Here is a 16500-nt window from a genome sequence, read left to right as displayed (position 1 = left end):
CTTCACTATATGTACAACTAAACAGACTATAACACTCCACGGCAAACGGAAATGGATGGGAATGGTTGGTGTGTGTGTGTGCTCAATTTGGGATTTTTGTCAAGGCAGCCGCCTTGGCTTTGATTCTTTTTTTGTTGCCTAACGAACTAACAATAGTTTTTGTATTTTTTTATTTCAATTATTATTTTACTTTTACTCTATTGCTTTAAAGGGATCCATCTCAATCGCATCGCATCAATCTATTCATTCAGCAAAAACACATTAACACCGCTTAACCAGTAACGGGTTTCTCCTATTTTACCTAATGTCAAACACACTAGCTCAGCGGTTCCGCTTAGCGGTCAAAACGGGCTAAAGTATCAATTAATACACCATTTGCTGACGTACTCGCATGTACAGCACCGAAACTATACCACAGATGTATAGGCACAGTTTCGACGTCTGTTCGAAGCTAGCAAAGAGTACTTTACAGAACAAACAGACATTTGTATGCAAAATTATAAACAACTGAAATCCAAACAGACGCATACAGTAAGAAAGGAAAATTTCATTTAAAAACAAAAATCAAAATTCACAACTATCCTATTTCCGAACTACTATCATGTGTATATGCACTGCAAGCTGGTGGTGGTAAGTAGTCTAGAAACAATGCTGCGCTAAGCTAAAATGACTAAGCTAATCGAAGACGAAACCATATTCATCAGATATACTGAAAATGGAAAATAATAACAAACATTTCTATTGGCTCCTAAAAATAAAAAACAAGTTAGAGCAAACATGCGTGCGTGCAATTTTGTGTGTAGTGCTGAAAGAAAAGTGAAAATTACTCACTTACCGTAACGTTTGCTTCACAAACCGTGTATGGAACAACATCTAAACTAAAACAGCTTTTATCGCTCCTATAAAACTTTGTTAACTTACTAGATTAATCATTGTTTTCTAAATCATCATTATTGAACAGGTTTTTCAAGTGAACACGAATGTTTCCCAGTTTGTTATGTTTCATATTGTAACGCATACGAGCCTCAGAAGTCAGCTAATTTACAAAAAAGGTCAAGGCAAATGATTGTTACTATCGCGTTAGTTCAAAACCCTTGGACGAAACTAAAATGGAGTGTTTTTTTTCTCTTTCTACATCTTGTTTCATTCGTCACCACAAAGTTTTTGCCTTTTCAAGCATTTGTTTTAAATGAAACTCACACTCGTGGCCAATATTTTTTTTACAAATCCATTAGCACGATGCTCACTCGATGAAGATTCAATACATGCAACAATTTGCGGAAATCAAAAAACCAAAAATAAAAACTATTTTCACATCACGACTGTAATTATGCATTTGGTCGCCTAGGGCACACACTATGTAAAATCGGGGGTTTGGTTGTATGGTCTGACAAGGCAAAATCAGCACACATCACGATCACGAAAATGGGAACGATTATACAGAACACCACACATTGGTCGCAACATTTATGTAATTATATATACACAAGTTCGTGTATGTGTGGGTGTGTCTCTGTGTAACACATAAACGTTTTCTAAATCATAGAAAAACAACACATTCACCACATCTAGATACGCCTAGAGATATAGTAATGTAAACTATCGTCATAATAATATTTATAAAATAAAACAAGAAAAAAAACTTACGAACACAAACGTTTCAAGAAGATAAAGAATGTGACCAAAAAAACAAAACAAAAATCACGATAGTAATGAAATAAGTAAGTAGAGAGTAACAAATATGGGTTAAATTCGGAAGAAAGAAGTTTTGATAAAATCAAGGCACGCAAATGGACATTTGATAGAATGTTTAAGTAGTAACACTAACAATGTTTACCTTGACCCGCTGCAGATCAATTGGGCTCATAATCGTTCCCTGGAAAAACTCCACGGTGGTGAAATGACGTTTGAATAGACCTTCCAGCTCCAGATCGGGTGGTTTTCTTAAATGGTCGTACATTGGAAACGGGCGCAATCGATAATGGGTCGCGTCCGTACGCATGGACATACGCATGGGGTTTCGTATTGAATTGATGCATTTATTCGCGTGAATCCGCATGAATCGTTTTGGTAATTGCAATGTTAGGTTATTGTGCACGTTGCATAACACAACAAACGTAGTAAACGCACACAGGCGTATCATTTGGGGCCAACATATGGGATTTGCATGCGTATGATGGGTGTGGATAAATATTTTATTTTTGTTTTGTTTTGTTTTTTTGTTACGTATTAGTTCATTCCCAAGCCCCGGAGGGGTTTTGAGTAGTTCAGAGTTTGTGACATTTGGTCATTTAACGACACGCATAGTAGAGCGGATATTGGTAACGAAGAAAAGGGAGAGACAGAGATCAATTCGAGTGTATTGTGCGTGTTTGAATAAAAGCGCAAAAATAGAAATAGAAAGAAAAGACACATATGAGGTTAGTCACAGAGTAAATAGCTTACAGTAACGGCAGTGCACCGTCACGAGGTTTTTGTTCTCTCCAGGGAGTTGTTTTTTTTGTTTGATTTTGTTAAAGGGAACATAAATGTAAAACTTATTTTTCTGTATCAATTATAATATTAAAAAAGCTACTACACATTTTTGATCTCTTCTAGTTGCAAGATGGTAAATGTAAAAAGCAAAAAACAATTCCGCTATTTGGTTCGATCCGCTGAACCATACGAACCGTAATTATGTTGATAAACTTTAATAAATGTAGCTTTACCTCTTGTGACGCGCTGATCCGCGGTGAACCGTCGATGGTTTTACATAGTAATTATTGATTAAATTAGCGAATGCATATTTTAAGTTATAACCAAATAAAATACAAAGCACATAATTTGAAGAAAAAAAAAGTTAGATCTGAACGAATGTACATACAGCATGTAAAATGTAAATCGGTTAATGTATGATACGAAGATTTTGCATTCCACAACAAACTTAAAACATCCTAAATCAGAAAAAGAACTGCTTTACTGCTGTTAGACAGCCAAAGTAATAAAAATTAGTGAAAAACGATTTTCCCTACAAAACGAAAAACAAAACAAGAATAAACGGAAAAAAACATGTCGCGTGACTAAGAAAATTGAAATAGAACACTGATTAGATAGGATATTGAGAGAATAAGATTGAAACGGTGTCTAAAATGTTACCATGCGCAAGCACGATGATGGCATAGCCATAGCATAAAGGTGTCATGTTGCAACGCATGTAGCATAAACATACCAACAAAGCGTTATGCCATCATCGAAGTAAGAATATTATTATACTGAAAGGTTAATAATTCAAAAATTTGTATAAGACAGAAACAAATAGTAAAGAGAAAACGAGAGCTCAGTGGACGATTGGCTATCTACGCTGTGGACTAATCTTTTCCATTACAACGGTCATCGAACGATACAGCTGGCTAGCTTGACCTAAGGTGCGTAGAGTTAAAAAGGAAATTGAATTGAATCTTCCTTTTCGTTTGTAACGCTTAATTTTAAGCAACAAATACCTAGTTGAGCCAAGACGGACCAAAAAAAACAACACTGAACTGATTGTATCAATACTAACACACGATAAGCAGAAAACAAAATCAACCCATTACCTTTCCTGATGTAATTTCTAGCTTTGTTAACTTGTTTTTTGGTTTTTGTTTTCGTTAGCCTAGTCTGCGATGCATTGTCGTAGCATTACGGCACGGAAGCATGCTGTGTCTTTACGATACAACATAAGCAGCTGTTCACATCTGCTTGCGTGTGCAATTAAACAAAAACGTGACCATAATCAGCACCATGTAATGAACTAAGAAACATAATCTGAGACGCAACTCAGCAAAGCCTCCCACCGGATGCCTCAGCGGCGAATGTGTGCAAAGGCGGTTTTTGGTGCGGGATATTGTTGTTTAGTGTGACATAGTCGGACAACGGCAGTACATTGAGAGAAAAAAACGTGTGTGTTTGCTGATAATGTTCACAGGTAAATTCTTTAAAAAGGAAATCAAAGCTCTCATTTCAAGGTTGTTTGTGGTAAGTTCTGTTAGGATCTTGGTTGTTTTTTTTTGGAAAACTTTATGAAGAGTAGTATTGAAAATGTCTGTTTGAAGGGTAGTTTGTTTTGTTTTCGGTTTGTTTGTTTTTTTTTAATTGTTAAAATCTGTATTCATATACCTTCACTCGTTCCAAATCGACCGCATTCATCATAGTTCCCTGAAAAAACTCCACCGTTGTGTAATGACGCTTCAAGAGACCTTCGAGTTCCAGATCAGGCTCCTTTCTACATTGATATTCGTACAGGTATTCATGATCAGTTATCATTATTGGCAATATGGTTTAAGGAAATGTTGTGTTATTCTTACAGGTATGCTAAATTACACCACCGGTACCGGTGAACGAAAGCACTAAACTAAAAACGATTTAACTAAGATAGCTCAATTAAGAACAGTTCCCACTAATCGTATGGAACAACAACAAAAACAATAAAGTGACGACAATGTATGAAATCATATAATACAATGTGAATGAAAACAAAATGACTGTATGAAGAAAAAAAGGAAACTGTAACGTATCGGTGTATCTAGAGCGTTAAAAGCTAAAATGATGATGTTTGAATTGTTAAAAAGAAAATGATAAACAAATTATTCCAAGTTCTGTGTAGCTTAGAGAAACCGGAAACCGATTTAATTTAACAAATATTGATGTTTAGTTTTAATATTATAATTGATGATTTATATTGTTTATGTTTTTTTTTGTTAAAACTTAAACAAGAAACAAAGAAAAACTATTGAAAATCATGATTAACTAATTCCCTTTAGCATGAGGTATGCCAGGAATATAACCAACTTAAACGATAATTAAATAGTCGCTTTTGGTTGATGTGCTGACCACCGTTTACTTACCGATGTAAAAATACCACTTCGACGTCGACGTCCTCGCGATCTTCATGTAAAAAGTCCTTCAGGAAATGTGACACCGATTCGTATGTTATGTGCCCGCACACCACGATATGTCTATTACCGTATTCGGTATCCATCAGCCGCACACACACACACGCACACATCACACAATCATTAAGAAGCACAAGCAGTACGGGAAGAGGATCATATTCATATTGCACCATCAACAATCAATTCAGTAGTCCGGTGTAGAAGGGCCAGGACATCGCAGTAGATGCAGAACGTCGAGATTCCACAACGCACCAGGATGAAAGGATGACGAAGACCATATTCGAAGCGATGCAATTGTTGACATAACGCATACATAGGAATTGCGTTGATAGGGCGAGGTGATAAAGATACACAAAGAAAACATATGTTAGCAACCCATTCATGGACTCGTCTCGCGATAAACGCCAGCAAAATAAACGGAACAGAAAATTAAAACTAAACACAAAAACATAAATAAACGTGACGTCTGCTATAGATTCGTCACTGATCCTGATCGGATTGACTTACAATGACACCAGCAGTTATGGACAGTTGCAACAATGTTTGCCTTTTTTATTGATAGTATAAGCGTTTACTATGAACGATTGAGAGAAGTTACAAAGTGAGAGATTGTTATGATTCGTTCGAACTGCTAGTGCCATTGCATCGTTTGAATTGGATTTTAAGTTGTAACAAACCTAAGAAAGTATTTCAGTTAACAGGAAAGCAAAGAAAACCAATAACAAGAGGATTAGGAAACAGTGATCATATCAAAGATTTGTTATAGGGAACGGTTATGAATAGAAAACACATTACAATTACGGCGATGACAAGGAATGAGCAAACACGGTACAACGAATTCACGAAACGATATAGCTTTCAGAGGTGTACAGATGAATGACGACAACGAAATGAAATCATAACGCATAACGAGATGATGAAAGAAAGGGTAAATGAGAAGATAGAATCATGTAAATGATACAGTTTGATGATAACTGGACCAAAACAGAAAACAAAACAAAACAAAACAAAATAATGTATGAAATATCCGGGCTGCATGCAAATAGACAGAGTGTTCTACCACACGACGTCGAAAGAAACAGAAAAAACGAAACGGTTTACGAATGGATTGTTGTTGTTGTTGTTAGGTAAGGAGAGTTCGGCGAAGGAAATAAAAAGTAAAAGGTAACATTTCAAGGAGGCATCGTCATTTAGTACAATTATCGTACGATTAGCATTGCCTTCGGCTCAGCGCAGAGCCAACTCTTGACATTGACACAGAAGAATGCACATAGAACGAGGAAAGTGGAAAAAGGAAGGTATTGTCTTCCTATCCAACTTCGATTGCCATACAGCTAACACGGTACGCATACAAAAAAGAGCTGTGCCGACAGTATGAAATAAAAAACGTCAAAAATAGGTTTATTATTTTTAGACATCACTAAAGAGAGAGAGAGAGAGAGAGATAGCGAAACATAGAGAGATAGAGAGAATAACAGAAAGACGTTACGTTGGTGACGTAGAGGATAACGTATAGTAGTAGAAGAAAGAGAGACATTTTTTTTATTCAAATACATTTTACGCGATCTATTACTTTTAAAGAGCAGCTATTCCATTTTTTTATGTGTGTGTTTTTTGTTGTTGTTTTTTGTACTAAAAAACATGAGTAAGGCGACTTTCCGAATTAGACATTATGCAGTCCTAGCTAAAGTTTTAACGGTTCTCTCTACTAGTTTGTGAACAGGAGAAAGCACTATTACGATACGAACATCACGCAAACATGTACGAGTAATAATGCGCCATTTGTTTCAGTAACAACGCATGTCACTCGGTTGATCGGCTACTTAAATTACACACACTACAATATATACAGTATATACATGGTAAAGTTAGATTCGTGCAGATCTACGGGCATGATTTTTACAGATGAGCTTACATTACTACACGGTTTGAAATTATCACTACTTGTGCAATATTACTGTAGCAGGTGGTGGTTATGTATGCCTAGCAATCGGTATTTAATAATTGGTGCAGATTTGTTGAATGCAAACTACAATAACAGCGGAGCAAAATGTTATCACTAAATAATTACATATACATTACACTATTTATAACGAGCATTACGGAACACACGGTTGCATGCAAATCCGTCGCAACGTATTAGAAGCGGTGGCATTTTAAATCATTATCTTTCTTTTTATGCGATATATCACGCTTTTGGTACGCCTGAGTTAGTCATGACACACTAACTGGCCGATGAGACATGTGTCATATGTCGACGTTATACCTAGAATGTCTTTTCGCAATGGTTTACAATATAATAGCAACACATATACACACACACACAACAAGTTACAAGCGTCAAGTTACAAGTTATTGAACAGATCCTCATCCTTCGTGGTACAGTTTGCATTAAAACCGAACTTGATGACTCGTTGCAATCAATTTTATATTTTGTTTGACAGTTTGCAAGCTCTGTTAAAGATCTTAGCATTCATCAGGTAGTTTCGGAAATGTAATTTGTGTTGCGATAAATATTCTTTTACGCATTATTTCGTTTCGCTTCTATTTCACTTCGCGGGATTTGCTGTCTTGCGCTTACCACAAACAAATCGTTGCTACGGACGGTATGGGTGTGGATGGACAAAAGCGAAAAAAAACATATCAAAACATTACCAAAACTACTCCAACTGGTAGATGATGCGGATTAAACGCACTAAGTATATAGCAAGGTTACAATTGAAGCCTGGCCACGCATTTTCATTTCTTTTATTGGTACATTTAGCTTTTGATTTGTTGGATTGCATTTATCTCACATATATAAAAGTATTATAGGTACTTTAACTTATCCCAATACAAATTTTGGTTGTACTTTCAATGTCAATGAAGTTTTAGGTTCACTCATTTGTTTTACACTTTTCGTGTGACTAAATTCAAACGCGGATTTTTTTTTTCTTTGATCTTAGCGACAACAGGTATCTAGGTATAGCATTATTTGGCATCAGGCTATGCCAAAATGGAATGTTCAAAAAAACAGTTTACTGCTTTATTTACGGACGGAACACCGTGTAACAACAAATACAACGTACTTCGTACTAAAAACATCAAGCACAAAACATTACATAAAAGTTAATAGCTTAATAGTGTACGTCTGTCATTGGGGGAGAAACGAACAGAAAGATGTTCCAACACATGAATACCAAGACAAAGGAAGTGGTAAAACACTAAGAACATAATTCATTCGTGCATTAGGTTCCTATAGTGTAATCATTCACAAAAAAATTTTTGAAACGAGATGAGGGCTAGCCAGAGTATATGTGTATATAAGTTTTATATATATATATACATACAAATATGTGTATATGCATATATATGTGTATCTGTAGGGAGAGATAATAATTGATCACTATTGCATTGTACAGTGCATACATTGCAAAACATGTTTAAGGGAAAAAATGGAAACCAATTCGCTTCATTTACGTTGTGTAAGTTGTAAATTTACATTCCTAGGCACAACGATTCCAAGTTTTTCATTATGATATGAATTATCGATTTTCATCAAATCAACTAAATGTAAAGAAACTCCTAGTGGTGTTTCAGCGTATTACTTTTCTTCAATTTAAAAGCTCATATATTTTCGATTGGTATGGTTTAATTTTATGAAATTAAGCAATTTTATATTATATTCATTTATCGTAAGCAAATGGATACGATTTACCGTATATATCGTGAGCGAATAGATTACATTTCAATTAAAAGGCAACAAATTTATTGTTTAAAATAGTTCAGTTGGGAAAAATATTCATGGAGAACGGCGAATTAAAGACACAAGGATATATAGAATGTTGGACGATGCGTCACATTCAGTACGCCTAGCAAATCATTTCTTCCTTTAAAACATTTTCAGTATCTAACATATCTATGATACAGCTATAGGATTACAATTATCACGAGCTACAGTTTTGCAAAACATTACTAAAATATTGTATATTTATTGCATTGTTACTAGAACAGCAGACGTAACGTAGGCCTGTTTTATGAAGTACTTATAAAACGGGTCAATTACTTTCCACGTCATGTAAAGAGGTATTTGTGTAAAACACTGATCCGTTACTGCTCTAATACCTGTTACAAAAATTCACACATAGTTGCTAACAATCAATCATATACGACCCCAAGGAGGAGCCCAAAAAGTAACATGCACAGTACCAACGCCATCTTTTCAATTAGCAGAACTATTTGACGGACCTTTGAATATGTGAGTTTATCTCATTTCTATCGTGTGTAGGTGTATGTGAGTGTTAGTGAGTGTGTGTTTTGAGTTTGTCCAAGATATGCCCAGTCAACAAATCACTGTTGCGACTATGATTCAATCCGAAAACATTAACGCGTCGTCCATATGGACATCTTCTTTCCAGTTAACGAAGCACCCACAAACTTAACACCTACCATTTTGTGTGAGGACTCAATGTAATATATACAATCGTACGGCAAACACCTTGCCACAGGAACACTACTAAGATTGTACACTGCCACACACATACACATACATACATACACATATACGTCCGGTGCCCGGAGGTAGATGCTTATAGTTTTAATAAATATGAATAGCTATCAGTAGTGGTCAGGGGTAATAGTACAGCTAATCTGGCACCAAAACAAATGTTTGTTAAACACTAACACAATAAGATACATGTACTTCCATTGAATATAACACACTTATCGATATTGACACTACACAGATTCGTTAAAGTCTTTACGGCACTTTACGTAGCGCACATTGTAAACCATTTAGCCTAGAGGAGTAATTATAGAGTCTTCCGGTGCGCAATCAGATAATCCTGTTCGCACCGCATTGCGTCGAACATTGGACCCGGCATGTGACCAGATGAGGTAAATGAGTAGTTAGGGAAAAAAGATAAGTGGGTAAGTAAGTTGGGGGTAACGATGGTTGTACACACAGAGTCAGAACCAGACATTCAAAAATATACGCAGCGAAAGCGCATTTCCTTGATCGGTAATTCACTTTTTTTTGTTTTGCATCACTGTTGCTAGAGGTCTGCCTACTGACTGTGATGCGACGCTTTCCCTACGTATACCAGTGCTGGTTATGCTTCTGCTGCACGCATTAGCGAATATTGGCGCAGTTTGAATGCTAACAATCTACGACGATTTATTTGGGAAGTTGAACACCAGAGTATACCTTTAATTAAAGACACCAGTTTGTTTAAATGCTTATTGGGTTTGTCTTTGTGATAGTTGCATCCCAACACGTGGCATGTTTATGTGGGTTCAATGTAGGTTCGTTCGAAAAAATTAGAAAATGTAAAGAGAAAAAAAGAAAAAAAAACCCCAAAAAAAGGTAGCGAAATCAATTGTAGCAAAATGGCAAATCGAGACAAAACGAAACCATATCTAGCAGATTCGCCAAAATGAATAAATAAAATTACACAGAGGACACACAAAGAAACAGATAACACTATTTGCTGCCATCGTTTTCAGATCAATTGTGAATGGGCGCACATCATACAAAACAAGAAACAAATGTTTTCAATGTTAAACATCATTGAAATTATATTCGTACCGAAAAGGAAAAGAAGCAGATGCTTTGCGATGCGTAACTGAGATAATAAAAAAGAAAACATCAAACCAAAGTACTACCCAAAACCCATAGAAGCCAATGACAAACGGTAGTAGTAATACCGCAAACTTTGCAAATCGATGAAAAATGGATTAGTGTATGATCAAAATCGGATTAACAAATCAAAACCAAAATAAAAATAAAAAAAACAACAGATTATTCAAAATCACAAACAAGCGTGCAACAAGTTTAGTAGGCAAAGAATTATTGCACCAAAGATGGCATAAGACATTGAGGAAGTTTAATGAAGTTAATGACATACATCGTATATCAGGGTGAAACGTCCAAAGACAATTTCGAGCATTAAATACAATTTCACAGATTGTAACGAAAACCTATTCCGGACAACTGGCACATTCTAAAGAAATGATAGCTGTAAAGAACAAGGCGCACCAGACTATTCGCCTTAAAAAGACATTCGTATGGGTTTTGTAATAACAAAAAAAGAAATGGAAACATAAAACAAATTCATTACATTCCATCATTATGAAACATTTATAGACCAAGATACGCATGATCAACACAATATTGGCACAGGACAGTGAACATTTAGCAAAACATTGACCATACAAGAGGATAGTCTTTATTGAAGAAAATATAATATCGAGGAGCAGATATAGGTGACAGAAACAAGGAAAACAGAACACGTTAATACGCCAGCAAGAAACAATACACTAATGTCAAACAGACAGGACAACAGCCATACAGCACTTGACTGATAGGAAAAGGAGTCCAAAGATTCAGTACGGAAAGGAGAGAAAAACAAATGCAAAACGTTGATAAAAAAAAGAAGATACACTAGCTGCATGTTGAAACGAATTGGTATAACGAAAGAGCAACAACAGAAGGAGAAAACAAAACAAAAACAAAAGATAGACAGAAAATTCTGTGAGTTCTGAAATTTCCATACGAAACAGCTTTAATGTTTGTGCCAAAAGGAGAAAAAAAACAACAGAAAACAGAAACAAAACAGGAAAGAACTTTGAAACGCTTAATAATGCTGCGCGAATATCAAAAGGATCAATCGGGACACAAAGGACGGATGAGCAAATGAGAAATGAATACAGAGCGATGTGCAAATGCGAAATGGAACACAAACAGAAAAGTAATTGCTAAAGGTGAATGGAAGTGGCACAATGGTAATGCGAACGATTATAATGATGTAGGTTCTGTAGAATCTCACCTTCTTCCCCGTTCATTCTTCAGTGTTCCCCCATATTTGGGTCTTGTTCCGATCAAGTCTATAATCTCTGGTATACAACTTGCAAATATCGCCTTTAGTTTTGTAGCAATTTTCAGGAAGTGTATTTTTTTTGTGAAGGTAGTGTTGGTTGATAATAAATTCAGAGTTTTTTCAGATTTGTATTTGTCGTTGTGCAGTTTGATTGAGGATAAGAGAGATAAGCAGTACATTTTATCATTAGACAACGAAACCCATTATTTTGAAAGGAGTTTAGAATAAAATGAAGTATTTTGCAGATAAATCGGGTGTCCATGATTGATAATTTTGGCAAACCGTTCGGTACAGATATTCATAATCCATTGCAAATTCGTTCATTATATTCAGATGGTACGTTGCAGTTCAAAATGGAAGTTCAACGTGGTTCAAACCGTAACCCAAACGGGTATATTTATAATTTTTTTTCGAGTTCCACGATTGGACGGTTTACCATTTGTAGTAGCAGTCAGGCAGAATGTGTTTTCATTTCGTTAAAATTTTCGCAGTCGTCAGCATACAGCGATCCCCATAACCGAGGTGTTCGATAATTATTTGTTTTGTTTGTTTTTTTTGCAGTTCGACACAAAGCCACAGGAGAACAAGAGATAAACCGATTTATTGGAAAGAAAAAGAAAGAAAAAAAGTGAGTCAACTAAGATGGGTTGCTCGTTGATAGCTATTAGGAATTAAAGAATCGAAACAAGTAGTGTTTTGAATTTAGTGTTTATCTTCAGCCTTTAAAAACGGTTAAAAAAAGCCACAGTTCAAAGGCCACAGTGACGTCCCACAGTCGAACGCCAGAGAATCGAACACGACACCCGTGTTTGGAGAAATGCTACCCTGTGCATCTTTCTCTTGCAGTGTCTTTATACTGTTCTACGGAATTTCAGTATGCTTATATAGTAATACAATTTTTGGCGAATGAATGCGAACGGAATACAAGTGTCACATATCAGTACGACCATGGAAGCAGCTTGCTGCGTGTGTTTTACTTTTGCTATTTTTTTGGGAATTGGGAACAGGGCACAGTTTCATTGAAGCAACGTTCATTCAAATATGCAAACTTGGTAGCTGTATCTAACATGTGTGTTTATCTTACGTCTTAATCTAAAACATATCTGACATTCGGTTCCAGTAAATCACAGGCTCTACGAAACACGCGCTCAGGTACGGTAACTCTTCACCCTTTAGACAATCGTAGTACACAGCGCGAGTACGCGCACACCGCCGATGTTGGTCAGAAGTTGGACGAACAAATGAAACAAAGGAATAGAAAAGGAATAATTTCGTATCGATTTGAAACAATCTACATAAAACAGAACAACTCACTCACACACTCCTCTAGTATCGGGGGGAACGTGGGCTAGACGGATAGAAATTGTTGGTGAGGTGGGGTGCAAATTACAGAACGGTATGGAACTAATGGGCATGGGAGCACGGAATATGGGAAGGATCGGTCGTCTTATGATCGATGTTACCGGTCACGCTCTGTATCTCGTTGGCCGGACGAAAGGATATAACGAAAAACTAAAAAGAATATATGACACATGACTCGGCTAAGAACAGAACAACGAAAAAAGAAAAACCAAACTAAAGCAAACACCTACGATTCGAAGATCATGAGAAAGAAAAACAGAGAGTTAATTGTTTTCATACAAAGAAAGAATAAATAGAGCTCCAAACATTAGACGAATTTAATTATCCCGCAATGAAGCGGCTACTGAAATGAACTCAACATTCGTTTCTTATATTAGCTTCTAGTTCAGGTCAGTTAAAGCAAAATTTTGATTCATCTCACCAACGCAGCTAACCCGAAAGATCGAATGTGCAACGCACTTCCATAACAATATGCTATCGATACATTTTAAGACGCGACACGATTCGTATACATCATCCGGCCCGATTAAGTTGCACTACTGCTTCGCAACAGGAAACTGTCTAAGTGTCACCTCGTCAGTATACAAACAGGCTTCGATTTCTTGGGACTAAAATAGGCTTGCTTTTCGAGAGAACGAAAAAAAACACAGGATAAGACGTGTTTCACTTACATTTACCGATAGTAGTAGGATAAAATAACAAACAAAACCGCTTCTATAACTTCTAACCTCGCCAACACACTACAATCAAACCAACGGTGACCTGCTTGCAGGCTAAACTCAAAACCCATCTTCCAAACAAAACGCAAAACAAATGGTGCGAGCGTGGAAAAATCTTTCATTTCCGCTCAAGATTGAGTGGTCGGACACTCTTGAAAAATAGATCAAATAGAAATAAAGTGAAATAACAAAATCCATTCGAAATGATTTGCTAGCGCTTAGAACAGGATCAAGTCCAGTCGTGTATGTGTGACTTTGTGTGTATACATATAAATTTATATATATTTGTGTGTTTCTGTGTGGGTGGGTGTTTGTGTGGGTATGTGTGTGTGTGTATAGATCTACACCTGATAGAGTGGAATCTCTAGCTTTATATGTATATATCTCATGTCTAGCCCAGCACTCTATTGTTCTCATTCATCCTGTACAGGATTTTCGTTTGCCTTTTGTTTTTATCATTCCATTAGAAGCAGGTTTAAATGTTTGTTTTTTCTTTGTATTTTCAAGTTGGAATTATATTTTACGTTCGCAATTATCAAATTAACATGTCAATCGGGATTATTCGACTATCGATTTCTTTAAAGAACTGTAACAACAATAAAAAAAATTTTGCTCTAATATGCGTGGCTGCGGCATACAGGCTGTGCAAGCAAAAATTGTTTATCTACAATAAATGAATGGTTTGAAATTGTACGTAAATAGATAATACTAGAAGAATTCAAGAAGAGGGAAGAGAAATGAATCCAAAAATGGAAAACAAACAGCTGTGAAGAAACGATAACACAAGAGCTAGGTTAAACGGAACGTCGGCCTTGGTTTGTACAGCATAATTGTATAGGCTTTATTTTTATAAACAACATCCCATAACTGCAGAAATAAATGTGTAATGAACCAATGTGTGCGTACTGGTGGGAGAAGAAACTTTTCGTAGCAAAAATAATACGCAAGTAATCAACAAAAGTCTCATCAATACGATAAGTAATTGCAGCGGCTCAGTACTGATACCACTTTACATCTTCTCAACATTTGTACAATTTGTGGCGAAATTATTTTTCTTCTTCATCGTACACTAATACTGTTTGCAAAATAGGTTGCACGATGGGTTTGTATTCTTCCGAACGCACGGTTCACGCACGGGTTTGGGAAACGAGTTCCCTGACACCTCTAAATCCCTATAATGTTGTCTGTGATTACAAATCGTAGTGATGATATATGGCAACAAAAGGGGTAACAATTTTGAACACGTTTATAAAGGAAAAGCATGATGTCAACGCGCGAAGAGCATGGTGTAAGGTAAATGTCTAAGAAAACGATGTTCTGACAAAGATAGACAAAAACAAAAAAATGCTATTTTTTATACTTAAACCTAAAACCAAAATTTCAAATCAGGTTAACCGAGCCGGATAATCAAATAAATACAAACGTTTACACGAATGCATTGTTGTTTGTTTCATTTGTGGATGTGTGTGTGTGATTTTTTTTTCTATTGTATTGTTGGTACGAGAAAATAATCCGGAGGTTCGATTTTTCTTTTGGTGGTTGTTTTAGCTAAATCTAGAAAAGTTGAATTATTATAACCGAATGGCAAAATTAGAAATGCAGAAAAAAATTGTGCAAAATCAGTATCTAGGAGGCAGTTATAGGAAACCCAAAAAGATAGAATAATTATTGACTAGGTAGTAATAGATGTCAAAGGATAATGAAGAAAAAACCGAAAACCAAGTGTTATTAAGAGTAAGTTTCTCGCTCTACAGTATCGATAAATACAGATCAGAAAGGAAATAGCTATAGGGAAACTCAAAAATAATAAATGCCAATTGATGGCGTGGATCGTGTTCTACGCGTGGATCGTGTGAATCACTGCGGCGTGTGATTCCATTTCAGTTTCAATTTATTTCATAACGCGTCTGCTATCCGTTATGGGAGCATCCTGATCTTAATACAGATAATTTTGTTCAAAATTTTTGTATGTAAAAAAATATCTCTCTTGTTCTATTTTTCAAGGGTTGGCTGTCATATATTTTACTTCTTTTCACGCAAACAGTGTCAGTCAAGGTGCAAAAGTTGTAGAATACAAACAAGGACATAGTTTGCAGGGTTTTTTTTGCATAATGTGAGACGCTCCTTGAAATTTCTATATAATTACCAATAAGAAATTAAAGATGCTTTTTGCATATTTTGTAGGTTGCTTATGGATGAAAATTTAACTACGAATGAATTAGTGCGATAATTTTCTATCGAAAAAAAATCCTTAAAAGCTCAGCACATGACGGATGTCAAACACACACATACACACACTCACACACACACACACACAAAACATGTGCTTGTTGTGTTACGTTAACTGAAAGTGCATGTTGTTTGCATTGAAAAATGATTTATTTTAAGGATTCCATTTGGCACACATCGAGAGCCAGATTTGTATTTCCAAAACTGATATGCTTTAGAAGTTGTCTTCATAAAGCAGCCAGGAGAAGGAGATCAGATAATTTAAAGATAAAATGAACTTAAGGTAAGAATCAGTACCGAGTAAAGAAAAAGCTAAATGCGTTTAAAAGTAATAATAACACGATGAATAAATGAAACAAAGCAAAGACAAAGCCTAGATTGAAGAGTTAACAGAAGCTCATGGATTCCGAAATAAACTTTCAA

At 35.9% G+C, this 16500-nt stretch overlaps 1 protein-coding gene across 26 annotated transcripts in view; it reads right to left on the bottom strand.

Annotated features, from left to right (window-relative positions):
- LOC125762403 (calcium-activated potassium channel slowpoke) overlaps positions 1-16500 on the bottom strand; it is a 62055-nt gene that overhangs the window by 30788 nt on the left and 14767 nt on the right. For 18 of the 26 annotated variants that reach the window (XM_049424440.1, XM_049424450.1, XM_049424451.1 and 15 more), the window contains exons 7-8: positions 4863-4973; positions 1838-1943 (exon numbers count right to left, since the gene is read on the bottom strand). In XM_049424440.1, coding sequence (XP_049280397.1) covers positions 1838-1943; positions 4863-4973 — 217 coding nt within the window. Of the gene's footprint in view, positions 1-1837; positions 1944-4134; positions 4241-4862; positions 4974-11716; positions 11809-16500 lie in introns of all 26 variants that reach the window. The other 8 variants (XM_049424457.1, XM_049424437.1, XM_049424456.1 and 5 more) reach the window with 3 other exon arrangements.

Source organism: Anopheles funestus, chromosome 2RL (genome assembly GCF_943734845.2).
Source record: "Anopheles funestus chromosome 2RL, idAnoFuneDA-416_04, whole genome shotgun sequence".
Lineage (NCBI taxonomy): Eukaryota > Metazoa > Arthropoda > Insecta > Diptera > Culicidae > Anopheles > Anopheles funestus.
The sequence above is the reverse complement of the archived record's forward strand: the minus strand, read 5'-3'. Positions and strand labels throughout refer to the sequence as shown.